Here is a 16,226-nt window from a genome sequence, read left to right on the forward strand (position 1 = left end):
TTCATCATCGCAACTTCTGATGCTGTCCTCCAGTGGTAATGGCATGGGAAGGTTGTCACTGTTGTATGGAACTGGTTATATCGCAGGGTCCAGGCTCGGGTAGACAGTCTTGTTCATAGCAGAAAAGTAGACATGATACAATAAGATGGATTACATTTTCAAAATCATTGTCCAAAACTTCATCAAGTACATTATAAGTTATGTGTGATGAAAATTAATTGTTGAACTGTTATCAGAGAACTGCATAATGATTACTTCATTAGATCCTTTTTGGAAACTTTGAGGTTGTTTTCATCTCACTTCTTTTCCTTCCCAGCATGAACAATTCCATGGCTTCAAGCCTTTCTCTGTAGCCTATACTTTGTGTTGCTAGCTTGTGGATTTTATTTAGCTGATCAGTGTGTATCCTCAAGTGGAATGAGCAGTTTGATGCTTCTCTCTAAGTTTGGATTTGATATATACTGTAAGCATTTTTCAGTTCTCTTTGTGTGCTCAAATGGAATTCTGATGTTACTAGTAAGTAATTTATATGTTCTTGATAATCTTGTTTTATGAGTCATTCTGGTGATATGCTTGGTGCTGTTTCAGTCCCTTTGGCCCTCTCATTTGTTGATAAGGGTCCCACTTAAAGAGGAGGCCCTCTGTAACAATTACCTGAGTTCATGTGTATGTTTGTTTGTCACACTCATGTTCAGTGAGGGGATTGGATAATAATTCATGCCAGTGTTACTCACCACCACATGGTGTTTTATGACACACCCCACCTTTAAGGTCATCACAGCTAGGGTCATGGTACGTTTGGTTTTGTTTGGACCAGTGGAGGGTTTGGGATGTCACTCTGTACAATTATTACCCCTCATTAGATGAAGTGTCATGACCCTTCTCATCTCAAGGTTTTTCTGGGGTCGTAGTGTTCACAGTAGAGATCATGGCAATGTATCTTTTATGTTTGCTGCATAACTTTGGAACCAGCTGAGGATTGGAATGCTATTTTGTATGAGTAATACCAACCATCAGATATGTCATGATTCATCCCCTGGGGACATACCTCAAGGTCATGGCTAAGATCATAGTGTTCATGGCAGGATTTATGGTTTTTCATTTCCTCTCTATAACCTTGGGACGAGAATAGGGATTTGGTTGTTACTTTGTACAAATGATACCAACCATCAGACATGGAATGGCCCATCTCTAGGACCATTCTTTCTTGTGCTCATAGTGTTTGCATCAGGGGTCATGGTAATTTTAGTATTTTTAGCTTGTGGTCCATAACAATGGAACCAGTGGAGGGATTAGGATGATACTATCTGTAATTATCACTCTCCATCAAAGGATGTGTTGTGACACCTCCCCCATCCCCCCAGGGGCCATGCACTCAAGTTTAGTGTCATGGCATGAATTATTTTCTGTTATTTCTCCTTAGCCTTGGAATCAATGAAGGGATTGGGATGATATTTTGTACAGGCTTTAGCAGACACCATATGAAGTGCCATGACTCACCTTGTAGGTCCATAACATAAAGTTTTCAATGGTTAAGGTTATAGCAGGGCTCATGTTTTTCACATCTGCTTATCAAAAAGTTTGAACAATTGGGGGAACTTAATATCCTCTGCTAAACAATTTGTTACATAGGATAATGGTGGATTTCATTCATAACGGAGTAGATTGGGATTTTGGGTTTTTATGGTTATAGAGAGTCATAGAGACAAGTTTTTGGAGTGTATACAGGAAAATTTCCTCTACCATCACATCTGGGTCTTATCTTCACACATACTAGTATGGGTATTGAAAGCATTATGATACACCAGTTAGAAGAAGCAGTCATGTAATGCTTAAGTTTGACTCTGGTAAAGGAGGAAATTAAAAGAGCAGAGGTGCAACATGATCTAAAGAGATGTAATGGTAGAAACTTCACACACAACTGTAATTTCTATGGTAATGTAGACTTGGAAATGGAATTCATTTGCCAGGAACCAGAGCTTTGTAGTTATAGGTTCTATAAAATTTACAGTTGAATAGATACATGGGTATCTCGAACCTCAAATACAGAGGGAACAGTAAGAAAGAGGAAGGAATGTTTTGATAAAGGATATCACAATGCAAAGGAGTGCATTGGCACAGATATCCATGGCACTCCAGTCAGACAGTATTTGCAAGGTATAAGAGAGCATGGAATGAGTAAAGCAGGATTAGAAATGAGGAACAAAGAAACTTTGAAAAGAATATTGTAGACAAGGCAAGTGAAAATCAAAAAAAATTCTTAAATTCATCAAGAGTCAGTTAAAAGATGTCACTGGACAGAGGTAAAATGCCAAGGGAATGGAAGAGGGCAAATGTCATTATATATAAGAAAGGAGAATGGGAACAGACATTGAACTAGAGCCCTGTCTTGCAAATGAGAATGGTTTGTAAGGTTCCAGAAAAGATTATGAGAAAGCAAGTGGATGACTTTCTATGGTAGAGAAATTTCCTGTGTGGGACACAGCTTGGTTTTAGGGAAAGGAAGTCATGTACAACAAACCACATAGACTTGTACAAACATGCAAGGTTACACAGCTGTCTCTGCACTGCTAATTGATTGATGTAGCAGCAGGGTATTTTGTTTTCACTCGTAGTTTTCTTGTGAAAGTTAAGTACAGGTTGAGCATCCCTAATCTGAAAATCCGAAATCTGAAATGTTCTAAAATTAGAAACTTTTTGAGCAGCGACGTACCGTTACATGTGGAAAATTCCACACCTGACCTCACTTGCTCATGCTGGTCTCTGACACTCTGTTGGTGCCAGTTTGTTATAAACCATTGTCACTGCCAGACCTTCGTGCATTACTTGCTGTGTTTTTTGCTTATTCTCTGCTGTTTGTGAATATATGTAAGAAAATGATTGCTCATCAGTAGCATATAAGTTCAGTCAGGAATGAAGGTAATGCCAAAAAACCATAGATTTTCCACATGGGCGGCTGACGTGACACCTTAGCTTTCTGATGTTTCAGTGTTACACAAACTTTGTTTTGTTCACAGAATTATTGGAAATGTTGTACATGTTACCTTCAGGCTATGTGTATAAGTTGTATATGAAACAAATGGATTTTGTGTTTAGACTTGGGTCCCATTCCCAAGATATCTCATTATCTGTTATCCATCATGACAAATGTGGAGAACAGGATCATATGGAAACAAATGGGTTATAGCTGAGACATACCTCAATGTTTCAACTGTTCAGCGGTCCTCCTCAGGAGATATTGATTCCAGCATTTAGTGGGACTCTGTTCACCTGCAAGTGGTGGTCACCTGGCCTTTGCGTGGGTCTCTCTGATTGGATCGCTTGTTCTGCTGCCTCCATCCGTTCACAATGATCTCTGCTGCCTGATGTGACCAGGAAATGAACCCAGACCATGAGTTAACGTTGCTCTTAATCCCTTCTTTTAGGTAGGCTCTCACACCATCACCAAATGGTTTGTCACTTGCCTGTAGTTGCTTTGGTGTCGACTGTTTAGTGATAATGTGAGAGCTTACCTAGAGGAAGGATTAAGAACAACGTTAACACAAGGTCTGGGTTCATCTGCTGGTCACATCAGGCAGTGGAGATCACTGTGAATGGGTGGAGGCAGCAGGACAAGCAATCCAATCAGATAGCGACACGCCAAGGTGTCTGACTGGGTGACCATCACTTGTGGGGAACACAGTCCCACCAAATGCTGGAATCAGAATCTACTGAGGAAGGCCACTGAACTGTTGAAACATTGATATATGTCTCAGCTCTAGCCTGTTTGTTTCCATACCATCCTAATTTCCATATATCATTATGTATATGCAAATATTCCAAAATCTGAAACACTTTTGTTCCCAGGCATTTCGGATAAGGGTTAGTCAACTTGTAACAGCTTTATATTGATAACTTTTGGTGTGATATAGAAATATTCATGTGGAAAGGAATGTCCAAGATGCTCACAACTCTCAATGTATTTGAACACAGTGTGGTGCTTGGGAGAGCATCTTCCAGATGAAATCTCCAGAGCACTAAACTCTCATGTATTCATAAACTTTGAAAAGATATGAATTTCATATGGTTTTTTATTTGTTCAAGAAATGGCCAGATTTTCTTCTGCTTGGCACCTTGTATAAGTTTTTTATTGTCAATAAAGTGACTAACTCACACAAGTTAAAGAGAGTGGACATAAGGCATTAGCTTTCCCATAGTCTTCATCTCATTCACATCAGTCTCTGTCCAGTAGTTATTCATTCTGTTTCACTTATCACTGGCATGATAATCATCACTCAGAGAAAAAGATACATCTCATCCTTGGTTGTTAGTCCCATTAGCCAGTCTACAGTGAGATGAAAATGTAGGATTTTTTTTTTTTTGAGAAACATGATATCCTTTTGTTTCCGTCACAATCTTTTCTATTGTATCTCTGTCATTAACTTTGAAAAAAATTACATCCCATTGGACCCATTGGACAAGCATTTGCTGTTCCTGAATTTCAGGAATCAAACACGGTCTTTTGCCATAAATGGCATATTTTGCTTCCCCTATATACAACCACCCACTCCATCTCCACACTGTGTTTAGTTTTGTGATGGTGTATGTGGATCATATGCACACTCGCTGTCACTCCCCCGAGTCACTATACCTTTTATTGCCAGAAAGTAGACATTTATCTTTTCTTGTTAATACACTTGGTTGACGTTAATCATGTCCAGCAAGAATATCAACATAATTAGTGGGGTCAGGGAATGATGTGGTGGCAGCCTGCTGTTGTTGCACTGCCTTCTCTGTCATGATCAAGCACACTGACTCATACAGCTTGAAAAAAATGCCTTTAACTTTTGGCATTGTTATGAATGATGCCAGATAGGCCTTCTGTCACTGATATTTGCCTTCCAAGCTCCTGCTTGGGAGTTTTGAATGCAGAAACCAAATAATTACCAGTCATAGTCGATGGGTTAAGAAGCTGGATCATTGAGCAGGAATAAGGGGGAAACTCCTTTGGATAGAAGGTTAACTCAGTGTGAGAGACTAAAGGAACCATGTCAAAGGAGCCCTTTCCAAATGTGTTGATGTGGCCAACAGTGTCGCAGAGTTTGGTTTTGGGGCTGTTATTCTTCCCTGACTTCCCTGTAGAATTAGAATCCTATTTGAATAAGTTTGCAGATGATGCAATGGTCATGAGGGAAGGTAAAAATAAGGTGAATTGCATCTGTCTACAAGGGGATCAAAACAGACCCCAAAGTTGTTCAGAGAGGTGGTTGATGAAATTCAACCTAAGCAAATGTAAAGTAATGAGGATGGGATAAAGTCAAACATAGCCTTTTTTATTATTATTATACTTAACTGCCATCTCCCGCGTCAGGAAGGTAGCGCAAGGAGACAGACGAGGAATGGCCCAGCCCACCCACGTATGCATGTATATATTATTTTGCTTTGTCGCTGTCTCCCGCGTTAGTGAGGTAGCACAAGGAAACAGACGAAAGAATGGCCCAACCCACCCACATATGCATGTATATACATATACGTCCACACACACAAATATACATACCTCTACATCTCAACGTATACATATATATACACACACACAGACATATACATATATACACATATACATAATTCATACTGTCTGCCTTTATTCATTCCTATTGCCACCCCACCACACATGAAATAACAACCCCCTTCCCCCCTCATGTGCGTGAGGTAGCTCCAGGAAAAGACAACAAAGGCCACATTTATTCACACTCAGTCTCTAGCTGTCACGTAATAATGCACCGAAACCACAGTTCCCCCTCCACATCCATGCCCCACAAAACTTTCCATGGTTTGCCCCAGACGCTTCACATGCCCTGGCTCAATCCATTGACAGCACGTCGACCCTGGCATACCACATCGTTCCAATTCACTCTATTCCTTGCATGCCCCTCACCCTCATGCATGTTCAGGCCCCAGTCACTCAAAATCCTTTTCATTCCATCTTTCCACCTCCAATTTGGTCTCCCACTTCTCCTCGTCCCCTCCATCTCTGACACATATATCCTCTTGGTCAATCTTTCCTCACTCATTCTCTCTATGTGACCAAACCATTTCAAAACACCCTCTTCTGCTCTCTCAACCGCACTCTTTTTATTACCACACATCTACCCCTCATTACTTGCTCGATCAAACCACCTCACACCACATATTGTCCTCATACATCTCATTTCCAACACATCCACCCTCCTCCGCACAACTCTATCCATAGCCCATGCCTCACAAACATATGACATTGTTGGAATCTCTATTCCTTCAAACATACCCCTTTTTGCTCTCTGAGATAATGTTCTCGACTTCCTCACATTCTTCAGTGCTCCCAGAACTTTCGCCCCCTCCCCCACCCTATGATTCATTTCCGTTTCCATGGTTCCATCCACTGCCAAATCCACTCCCAGATATCTAAAACACTTTCTCCAGTTTTTCTCCACTCAGACTTACCTCCCAATTGACTTGTCCCTCAACCCTACTGTACCTAATAACCTTGCTCTTATTCACATTTACTCTCTGCTTTCTTCTTTCACACACTTTACCAAACTCAGTCACCAGCTTTTATAGTTTCTCACCTGAATCAGCCACCAGCGTTGTATCATCAGCGAACAACAACTGACTCACTTCCGAACCTCTCTCATCCACAACAGACTGCATACTTACCTCTCTTTCCAAAACTCTTGCATTCACCTCCCTAACAACCCCATCCATAAACAAATTAAACAACAATGGAGACATCACACACCCCTGCCGCAAACCTACATTCACTGAGAACCAATCACTTTCCTCTCTTCCTACACGTACACATGCCTTACATCCTTGATAAAAACTTTTCACTGCTTCTAACAACTTGCCTCCCACACCATATATTCTTAATACCTTGCACAGAGCATCTCTATCAACTCTATCATATGCCTTCTCCAGATCCATAAATGCCTCATACAAATCCATTTGCTTTTCTAAGTATTTTTCACATACAATTTTCAAGTTATTAAAAAAAGGGGGTGACTGTATTATTGACTGGTTGGTAAGGTTATTTAATGTATGTATTACTCATGGTGAGGTGCCTGAGGATTGGCGGAATGCGTGCATAGTGCCATTGTACAAAGGCAAAGGGGATAAGAGTGAGTGCTCAAATTTCAGAGGTATAAGTTTGTTGAGTATTCCTGGTAACTTATATGGGAGGGTATTGATTGAGAGGGTGAAGGCATGTACAGAGCATCAGATTGGGGAAGAGCAGTGTGGTTTCAGAAGTGATAGAGGATGTGTGGATCAGGTGTTGGCTTTGAAGAATGTATGTGAGAAATACTTAGAAAAGCAAATGGATTTGTATGTAGCATTTATGGATCTGGAGAAGGCATATGATAGAGTTGATAGAGATGCTCTGTGGAAGGTATTAAGAATATATGGTGTGGGAGGCAAGTTGTTAGAAGCAGTGAAAAGTTTTTATCGAGGATGTAAGGCATGTGTACGTGTAGGAAGAGAGGAAAGTGATTGGTTCTCAGTGAATGTAGGTTTGCGGCAGGGGTGTGTGATGTCTCCATGGTTGTTTAATTTGTTTATGGATGGGGTTGTTAGGGAGGTGAGTGCAAGAGTTTTGGAAAGAGGGGCAAGTATGAAGTCTGTTGTGGATGAGAGAGCTTGGGAAGTGAGTCAGTTGTTGTTCGCTGATGATACAGCACTGGTGGCTGATTCATGTGAGAGACTGCAGAAGCTGGTGACTGAGTTTGGTAAAGTGTGTGAAAGAAGAAAGTTAAGAGTAAATGTGAATAAGAGCAAGGTTATTAGGTACAGTAGGGTTGAGGGTCAAGTCAATTGGGAGGTAAGTTTGAATGGAGAAAAACTGGAGGAAGTAAAGTGTTTTAGATATCTGGGAGTGGATCTGGCAGCGGATGGAACCATGGAAGCGGAAGTGGATCATAGGGTGGGGGAGGGGGCGAAAATCCTGGGAGCCTTGAAGAATGTGTGGAAGTCGAGAACATTATCTCGGAAAGCAAAAATGGGTATGTTTGAAGGAATAGTGATTCCAACAATTTTGTATGGTTGCGAGGCGTGGGCTATGGATAGTGTTGTGCGCAGGAGGGTGGATGTGCTGGAAATGAGATGTTTGAGTACAATGTGTGGTGTGAGGTGGTTTGATCGAGTAAGTAACGTAAGGGTAAGAGAGATGTGTGGAAATAAAAAGAGCGTGGTTGAGAGAGCAGAAGAGGGTGTTTTGAAATGGTTTGGGCACATGGAGAGAATGAGTGAGGAAAGATCGACCAAGAGGATATATGTGTCGGAGGTGGAGGGAACGAGGAGAAGTGGGAGACCAAATTGGAGGTGGAAAGATGGAGTGAAAAAGATTTTGTGTGATCGGGGCCTGAACATGCAGGAGGGTGAAAGGAGGGCAAGGAATAGAGTGAATTGGATCGATGTGGTATACCGGGGTTGACTTGCTGTCAGTGGATTGAATCAGGGCATGTGAAGCGTCTGGGGTAAAGCATGGAAAGCTGTGTAGGTATGTATATTTGCGTGTGTGGACATGTATGTATATACATGTGTATGGGGGTGGGTTCGGCCATTTCTTTTGTCTGTTTCCTTGCGCTACCTCGCAAACGCGGGAGACAAAAAAAAAAAGAAAAAAAATCAAAGCAAACACCTGATCCACACATCCTCTACCACATCTGAAACCACACTGCTCTTCCCCAATCTGATGCTCTGTACATGCCTTGACCCTCTCAATCAATACCCTCCTGTGTAATTTCCCAGGAATACTTAACAAACTTATACTTCTGTAATTAGAGCACTCTTATCCCCTTTGCCTTTGTGTAATGGCACTATGCAAGCATTCCGCCAGCTCAGGCACCTCACCATGAATTACACATACAATGAATAACCTTACCACCCAGTCAGCATTAGTCGCCCCCTTTTTTGATAAATTCCACTGTAATACCATCCAAACCCGCTGCCTTGCTGGCTTTCATCTTCTGCAAAGCTTTTATTACCTCTTCTCTGTTTACCAAATCATTCTCCCTAACCCTTTCACTTTGCACACCACCTTGACCAAAACACCCTATATCTGCCACTGTATCATGAAACACATTCAACAAACCTTTAAAATACTCACTCCATCTCCTTCTTCTCACATCACCACTACTTGTTATTACCTCTCCATTAGCCCCCTTCGCTGATGTTCCCATTTGTTCCTTTGTCTTACGCACTTTATTTACCTCCTTGCAAAACATCTTTTTATTGTCCTTAAGATTTAATGATACTCTCTCACCCCAACTTTCATTTGCCCTCATTTTTGCCTCTTGCACCTTTCTCTTGACCTCCTGCCTCTTTCTTTTATACATCTTGCAGTCATTTGCATTATTTCCCTGCAAAAATTGTCCAAATGCCTCTCTCTTCTCTTTCGCTAATAATCTTACTTTTTCATCCCACCACTCACTACCCTTTCTAATCTGCCCACCTCCCACGCTTCTCATGCCACAAGCATCTTTTGCACAAGCCATCACTGCTTCCCTAAATACATCCCATTCCTCCCCCACTCCCCTTACATCCTTTGTTTTCACCTTTTTCCATTCTTTACTCAAAGCTTGCTCACTCTCACTACTCTCTTCACCCCAACATTCTCTCTCCTTTCCTGAAAACCTCTACAAATCTTCACCTTTGCCTCCACAAGATAATTATCAGACATCCCTCCAGTTGCACCTCTCAGCACATTAACATCCAAAAGTCTCTCTCTCACGTGCCTATCAATTAACACATAATCCAATAACACTCTCTGGCCATCTCTCCTACTTACATACGTATAGTTATTTATCTCTCTCTTTTTAAACCAGGTATTCCCTATCACCAGTCCTTTTTCAGCACATAAATCTACAAGCTCTTCGCCGTGACCATTTACAACACTGAACACCCCATGTACACCAATTATTCCCTCAACTGCAACAATATTCACCTTTGCATTCAAATCACCCATCACTATAACCCGGTCTCGTGCATCAAAACTACTAACACACACTCAGCTGCTCCCAAAACACTTGCCTCTCATGATCTTTCTTCTCGTGCCCAGGTGCATATGCACCATCCACATATATATACCTACACATTTCAATGTATATATACATATACATATACAGACATATCCATATATATACACATGTACATATTCATGCTTGCTGCCTTCATCCATTCCCGTCACCACCCCACCAAATATGAAAGACCCCCCCCGTAGGTTGCATTAGGAAAAGACAAAAAAGACCATGTGTATATATGTATATGCATATAGCATTAATGGGATGGCCTTGATAAGGGCCTCAGCTGCCCTTGCTGTCTCTGCTAACATGAAAAAAAAATGCCTACATGAATTTTTTTATGCTTTGACCTAGAAATTCCGTAGTGAGGTTTCTGTCTGGTGGAGTCTCTTCTTCATCAATGGTGGTTTCAACCTCAGCACATTGTGTCAACTCTTTCACTTCGTTAGTTAGGTTCTCCTCGTGAGACTGAAGTAGCTGTTCCATATCATTGGCATCCCATTTTAGCTTTGGTCTTGAAATGAGATCAAATGGCAAAGTGCTTATCTAGTGGTGAGCAAAATTTGTACTGAATTAAGGTGGGTACAGCATGGCTGTGAACATTTTTATGCTGTCCTTTCATTGGCTTCTGAACAAAGATAGGTGGGTGCTGATTGGCTAAGTAGAAGTGAGTGTTGTTTCATCTTGAATTCTTATGTTAGTTAACTTTTAGGTGCAAAGGCACAAAAGATGAAATTGCTTCTTTAGATTATTGTGAATCATTGCAAAACTATGTGCATGCATGAAGGAGAAAACAATGTATGTTTGTAAAATATAGGAAAAATGCACTAATGTGATATGTTGCAGGCTGTCTTGTTCTCATGTCTAGCATCGTGGACTGAGGTCAGGAACTAATGAAATGTTCCGTTATATACCAGACTCATTTTGATGGGTCCTTGGCTTACTAGACTAAATTTGCTATGGAACACACTTTTATGGAAATGTCTGATAGGCCCCCGTCTTAGTATGTTGTGGTCAGTCTGTTGTGGTCTGCAGGTTTCCATGAGAAGATGCATTCTGATGTTTTGAAGTCTGTTAAAAGAGATGTGTGCTGTTGAATAAAATCTCTGGTTTGGCACTTATTCTCTAATCACTTGATCCATTCTCATGTGAAAACCTTGTTAGTTTTTTATAGCTTCCATTGAGAATCTCATTCCACTGCATCTATAATCAAAATATGTGCCCTATTTCACTTAAATATGTTGCCAGAAATGAAATTTAAGTTGCACATTATGCTTGTTTTCTCTTCTGTAGTGTTCTAGTTGTTTTATGAATTTTTAGTTTTTAGTTCATAGTCCTAGAAGTGATTTAAACCTCCAAGACAAAATAGATGTGTGGCTAAGGGAAATGCTGGGTAAACCAAAAATTGACATCCAGGGAAGAAATGTAGCTGCAGAAGGCAGCATTTTTGTGAATCAACCAAGATATGTTGTGTTTGGTCTGCACTAGTCCTACCAGAGGTAGACTCATCATGTAGGTAGCACTTATATGCAGGTGCACACACACACACACAAGTGATTAATTGTACAAGATTTCTGTATTATATATCAAGAAGGTCAGTGAATATAAGTACTTGAGCTTAGCAAGGAAGGTGGAAAGACTCTTCAATGTGGTATTAGCTAACAAGAATAAGTATGCATGGCATAAGTTAAAAGCTTCAAAAGTAATGAGGCTAGACGAATGGTTGAGAACTGTTCTAGTTGAACCTAAGGTAAGATAGATACTTCTGTGTAATGTGAATACCGGTAGACTTGACATTATAGTATTGTGAAGTAAGCAAGATTGGGTTGAGTGCTATATACAAGCCCTACCTCAGGCAAAAGTTCCTCATACTGTCTTTGCTTGCGGATAGATACTCTTGGCCCTTAGTTGCTTTTTAGTTGGTTGTCATTATCATTGGTTTGTTTTGTTTCCTGATATTTCAGTCGATCTGGTGGAAGCCGAGGGCGAGCAGGTGAGCGAGACCGTGAGGGCTCTGCTGGATCCACTGGCTCAGACCACCGTGCAGACCGAGAACTAAGATGGCGTGACCGTCACTACTCGGGACCCCGTAAGTGGCTCTCAAGCGCGCTGCTGTCGGTTAGAGTCACGCAACCCCATACAGGTTTGTTTATATTAGGCTGAGTCAGCTAATTGAGGTTTGTTCATATTGGGATGAGTCAGCAATATTGTATTTTTGTTGTTGATGGAAAATTGATTCGTCAGTATTTTGTTTATGCTGGCTGCAAGAACTTTCCTGACAAATCAGGGCACAAGTCAAGGCTAGAATTTTGGTGTAAGGGACTAGCTGGAAGGTAAGATGTATGTTAACGTAGAGGGAGGTTTTGAATTAGAATGGAAAGAAATTTTTTTGTCATCCTGATGGTATATTCTCAGTTAGGAGGGTGTTGCTATAACTGTTCCTGTGTGAGAAAAAAAAGAGGAAGCTTATGTGATTAGACATCTTTGCCGTTCACCATGAATTGCTTATCATGTTATTCCTCTTTTATCAATTTTATTTATTCTGTACTGTATTCTTTTTATATCTTTTTCTCCTTTTATTATTTATGTACAACAGGGTTTTAAGTTTTACATAATATTTTTTACCATTTTTGAAAATTCAGGTAAGTTGCAATAAACAATCATAGTTGAGCCTTAAAACTACTTAAGTGTGAAAGGGAGGTAAAGTCTTTATTTTTAATGTATGCATACTTTCCTGTAGTTGGTGCAGACATGCATTAGGAACCAGGTGAAAATGTCCCAAATTTGAGACTTATTTTTGCACTCTGACAAACGATATTGAAAATTCATGCTTGCAATTGGCCCTTTTAAGGGTGTTAGACTTCAATCCATAGAATGGTAAGCTAGAGTACCTCGGTTGAGTATTTGATATATCATGATGATAGCATTTCTTTGACTGGATGAACTGAATGGCAGTCATGTTGCTCCTGATGTACAAGAAAGCTACTAATGGTTGAACCTCTTCAGTCTGGCTTTCCATAGTTCAGACAGGTAGGGAATATGTTTACCTGGCTTAGCATCTGAACACCTAAATATGTCTGCAGAAGATGCAAGGGTTATAAGGGCATTGAAAAGCAAAGAGGAGTGCATCAGCTTATAAAGGGACTCAGACAAACTCCAGAGTTAATCTGAAACATGACCGATGAAATTTAACTCAAGGAAATATAATGAGGATGGGACAAAGAGACATGGCCTCAATATGATTTTTGTCCAGCAAAGAATAAGCTTTGAGATTCTTTGTGAGAAGGATTTGGTTGTTAGATTCATCCTCTACCTGTCACCAGAGTCCCATTGTGGGAAAATCGTAGGGAAACTATTGGTGACAAATATAAGAATAGCCTTGTATTATATGAATAAGGAAATGTTTAGCAAGCTACTTATAACCTACATTAGGCCAAAACTAGAATATGTTTCTCAGGTTTGGTCACTACACTTAAAGAAGCAAAAAGAACTTAAAGAGAAGGTCCAGAGGAGGGTAGTAAAGTTGGTACCAGAGTTAAGAGTGCTAAGATACAGAGAAAGGTTTGAGGCTTTGATTTACCCACTTTGTAAGAGAGAAGAGTAAGGGGTAACCTGATCACAACCTTAAGATTTACAAGGTCAGTGATGTGGACAGTGGAAAATTCTGGAGAGATGTAGGGATAGGGCAACTAGAGGATGTATCCTGAAATTTAGTAAGGAACTTGTTAATATGGATGTAAAGAAATACTTTTATAGTATATGAGTGGTGAATGAATGGAACAGAATGACTGAGGACTCAGTTAATGCAGACAGTATACATAGACTTAAGAAGTTGCATGATAGTAGAATATATAAGAGATGGGGTCCCATGAGTGTAGTTGGAAGGCACCCACTGACCAGGGAGTTATATTACTGATACTACCTCCAGGGTATTGGGAGGGTTAGTGACAGTGGTGGGCACCGATAGATAAAAAGTTAACTTCAATAACGATAATCTGATAACCCCAATTTTTAAGTCTGATATCAACAATCCGATAATTCTAATACATATTCATTTTATTTATTTTCTATTATACTTTGTCACTGTCTCATGCGTTAGTGAGTTAGTGCAAGGAAACAGTTGAAAGAATGGCCCAATCCACCCACATACACATGTATATACATACACGTCCACACACGCACATATACATACTTATAGATTTCAACATATACATACATACAAAGACATATACATATATACACATGTCCATAATTCATACTTGCTGCCTTTATTCATTCCTGTCACCACCCCGCCACACATGAAATGACAATCCCCTCACCCCCCCGCCGCTTGCACGTGAGGTAGTGCTAGGAAAAGACAACAAAGGCCTCATTCGTTTACGCTCAGTCTCTAGCTGTCATGTATAATGCACCGAAAACACAGCTCCCTTTCCACATCCAGGCCCCACAAAACTTTCCATGGTTTACCCCAAATGCTTCACATGCCCTGGTTCAATCCATTGACAGCATGTCGACCCAGTATACCACATCGTTCCAATTCACTCTATTCCTTGCATGCCTTTCACCCTCCTGCATGTTCAGGCCTCGATCACTCAGAATCTTTTTCACTCCATCTTTCCACCTCCAATTTGGTCTCCCACTTCTCGTTCCCTCCACGTCTGACTCATATATCCTCTTTGTCAATCTTTCCTCACTCATTCTCTCCATGTGACCAAACCATTTCAAGACACCCTCTTCTGCTCTCTCTAGCACACTCTTTTTATTTCCACACATCTCTCTTACCCTTTCATTACTTACTCGATCAAAACTTAATCAAACCACCTCACACCACGTATTGTCCTTAAACATTTTGTTTCCAACACATCCACCCTCCTCTGCACAACTCTATTTATAGCCCACACCTCGCACCATATTACATTGTTGGAACCACTATTCCCATTTTTGCTTTCCGAGATAATGTTCTCACCTTCCACACATTTTTCAATGTTCCCAGAACCTTCGACCCCTCCCCCACCCTGTGGCTTACTTCCGCTGCCATGGTTCCATCCTCTGCCAAATCCACTGCCAGATATCTAAAACACTTCACTTCCTCCAGTTTTTCTCCATTCAAACTTACCTCCCAATTGACTTGTCCCTCAACCCGACTGTACCTAATAACCTTGCTCTTATTTACATTTACTTTTAGCTTTCTTCTTTCACAAACTTTACCAAACTCAGTCACCAGCTTCTGCAGTTTCTCACACGAATCAGCCACCAGTGCTGTATCATCAGCGAACAGTAACTGACCCACTTCCCAAGCCCTCTCATCCACAACAGACTACATACTTGCCCCTCTCTCCAAAACCCTTACATTCACCTCCCTAACAACCCCATCCATAAACAAATTAAACAACCATGGAGACATCACGCATCCCTGCCGCAAACTGACACTCACCGAGAACCAATCACTTTCCTCTCTTCCTACTCGTACACTTGCCTCACATCCTCAATAATAACTTTTTGCTGCTTCCAGCAACTTGCATCCCTCATCATATGTTCTTAATACCTTCCACAGAGCATATCTATCAACTCTATCATATTCCTTCTCCAGATCCATAAATGCTACATACAAATCCATTAGTTTTTTAAGTATTTCTCACATACATTTTTCAAAGCAAACACCTGATCCACACATCCTCTACACTTCTGAAACCAAGCTGCTCTTCCCCAATCTGACATTCTGTACATGCCTTCACCCTCTCAATCAATACCCTCCCATATAATTTCCCAGGAATACTAAAAAAACTTATACCTCTGTAATTTGAGCACTCACCTATATCCCCTTTGCCTTTGTACAATGGCACTATGCATGCATTCTGCCAATCCTCAGGCACCTCACCATTAGCCATACATACATTAGATATCCTTACCAACCAGTCAACACCCCTTTTTTTTGATAAATTCCACTGCAATACCATCCAAACCCGCCGCCTTGCCGGCTTTCATCTTCTGCAAAGCTTTCACTACCTCTTCTCTGTTTACCAAATTATTCTCCCTAACCCTCTCACTTTGTACACAACCTTGACCAAAACACCCTATATCTGCCACTCTGTCATCTAAAACATTCAACAAACCTTCGAAATACTCACTCCATCTCCTTCCCACATCAACACTACTTGTTATTACCTCCCCGTTAGCCCCCTTCACCGATGTTCC

The 16,226-nt window shown here is 40.8% G+C and overlaps 1 protein-coding gene across 1 annotated transcript in view; it reads left to right on the forward strand.

Moving 5' to 3' along the window:
• Positions 1-16,226, forward strand: part of hyd (E3 ubiquitin-protein ligase hyd) — a 312,986-nt gene that overhangs the window by 13,235 nt on the left and 283,525 nt on the right. Inside the window, exon 5 of the mRNA XM_071667186.1 lies at positions 11,996-12,174. Coding sequence (XP_071523287.1) covers positions 11,996-12,174 — 179 coding nt within the window. The remainder of the gene's footprint in view (positions 1-11,995; positions 12,175-16,226) is intronic.

Source organism: Panulirus ornatus, chromosome 11, assembly GCF_036320965.1.
Source record: "Panulirus ornatus isolate Po-2019 chromosome 11, ASM3632096v1, whole genome shotgun sequence".
In the NCBI taxonomy this organism is placed as follows: domain Eukaryota; kingdom Metazoa; phylum Arthropoda; class Malacostraca; order Decapoda; family Palinuridae; genus Panulirus; species Panulirus ornatus.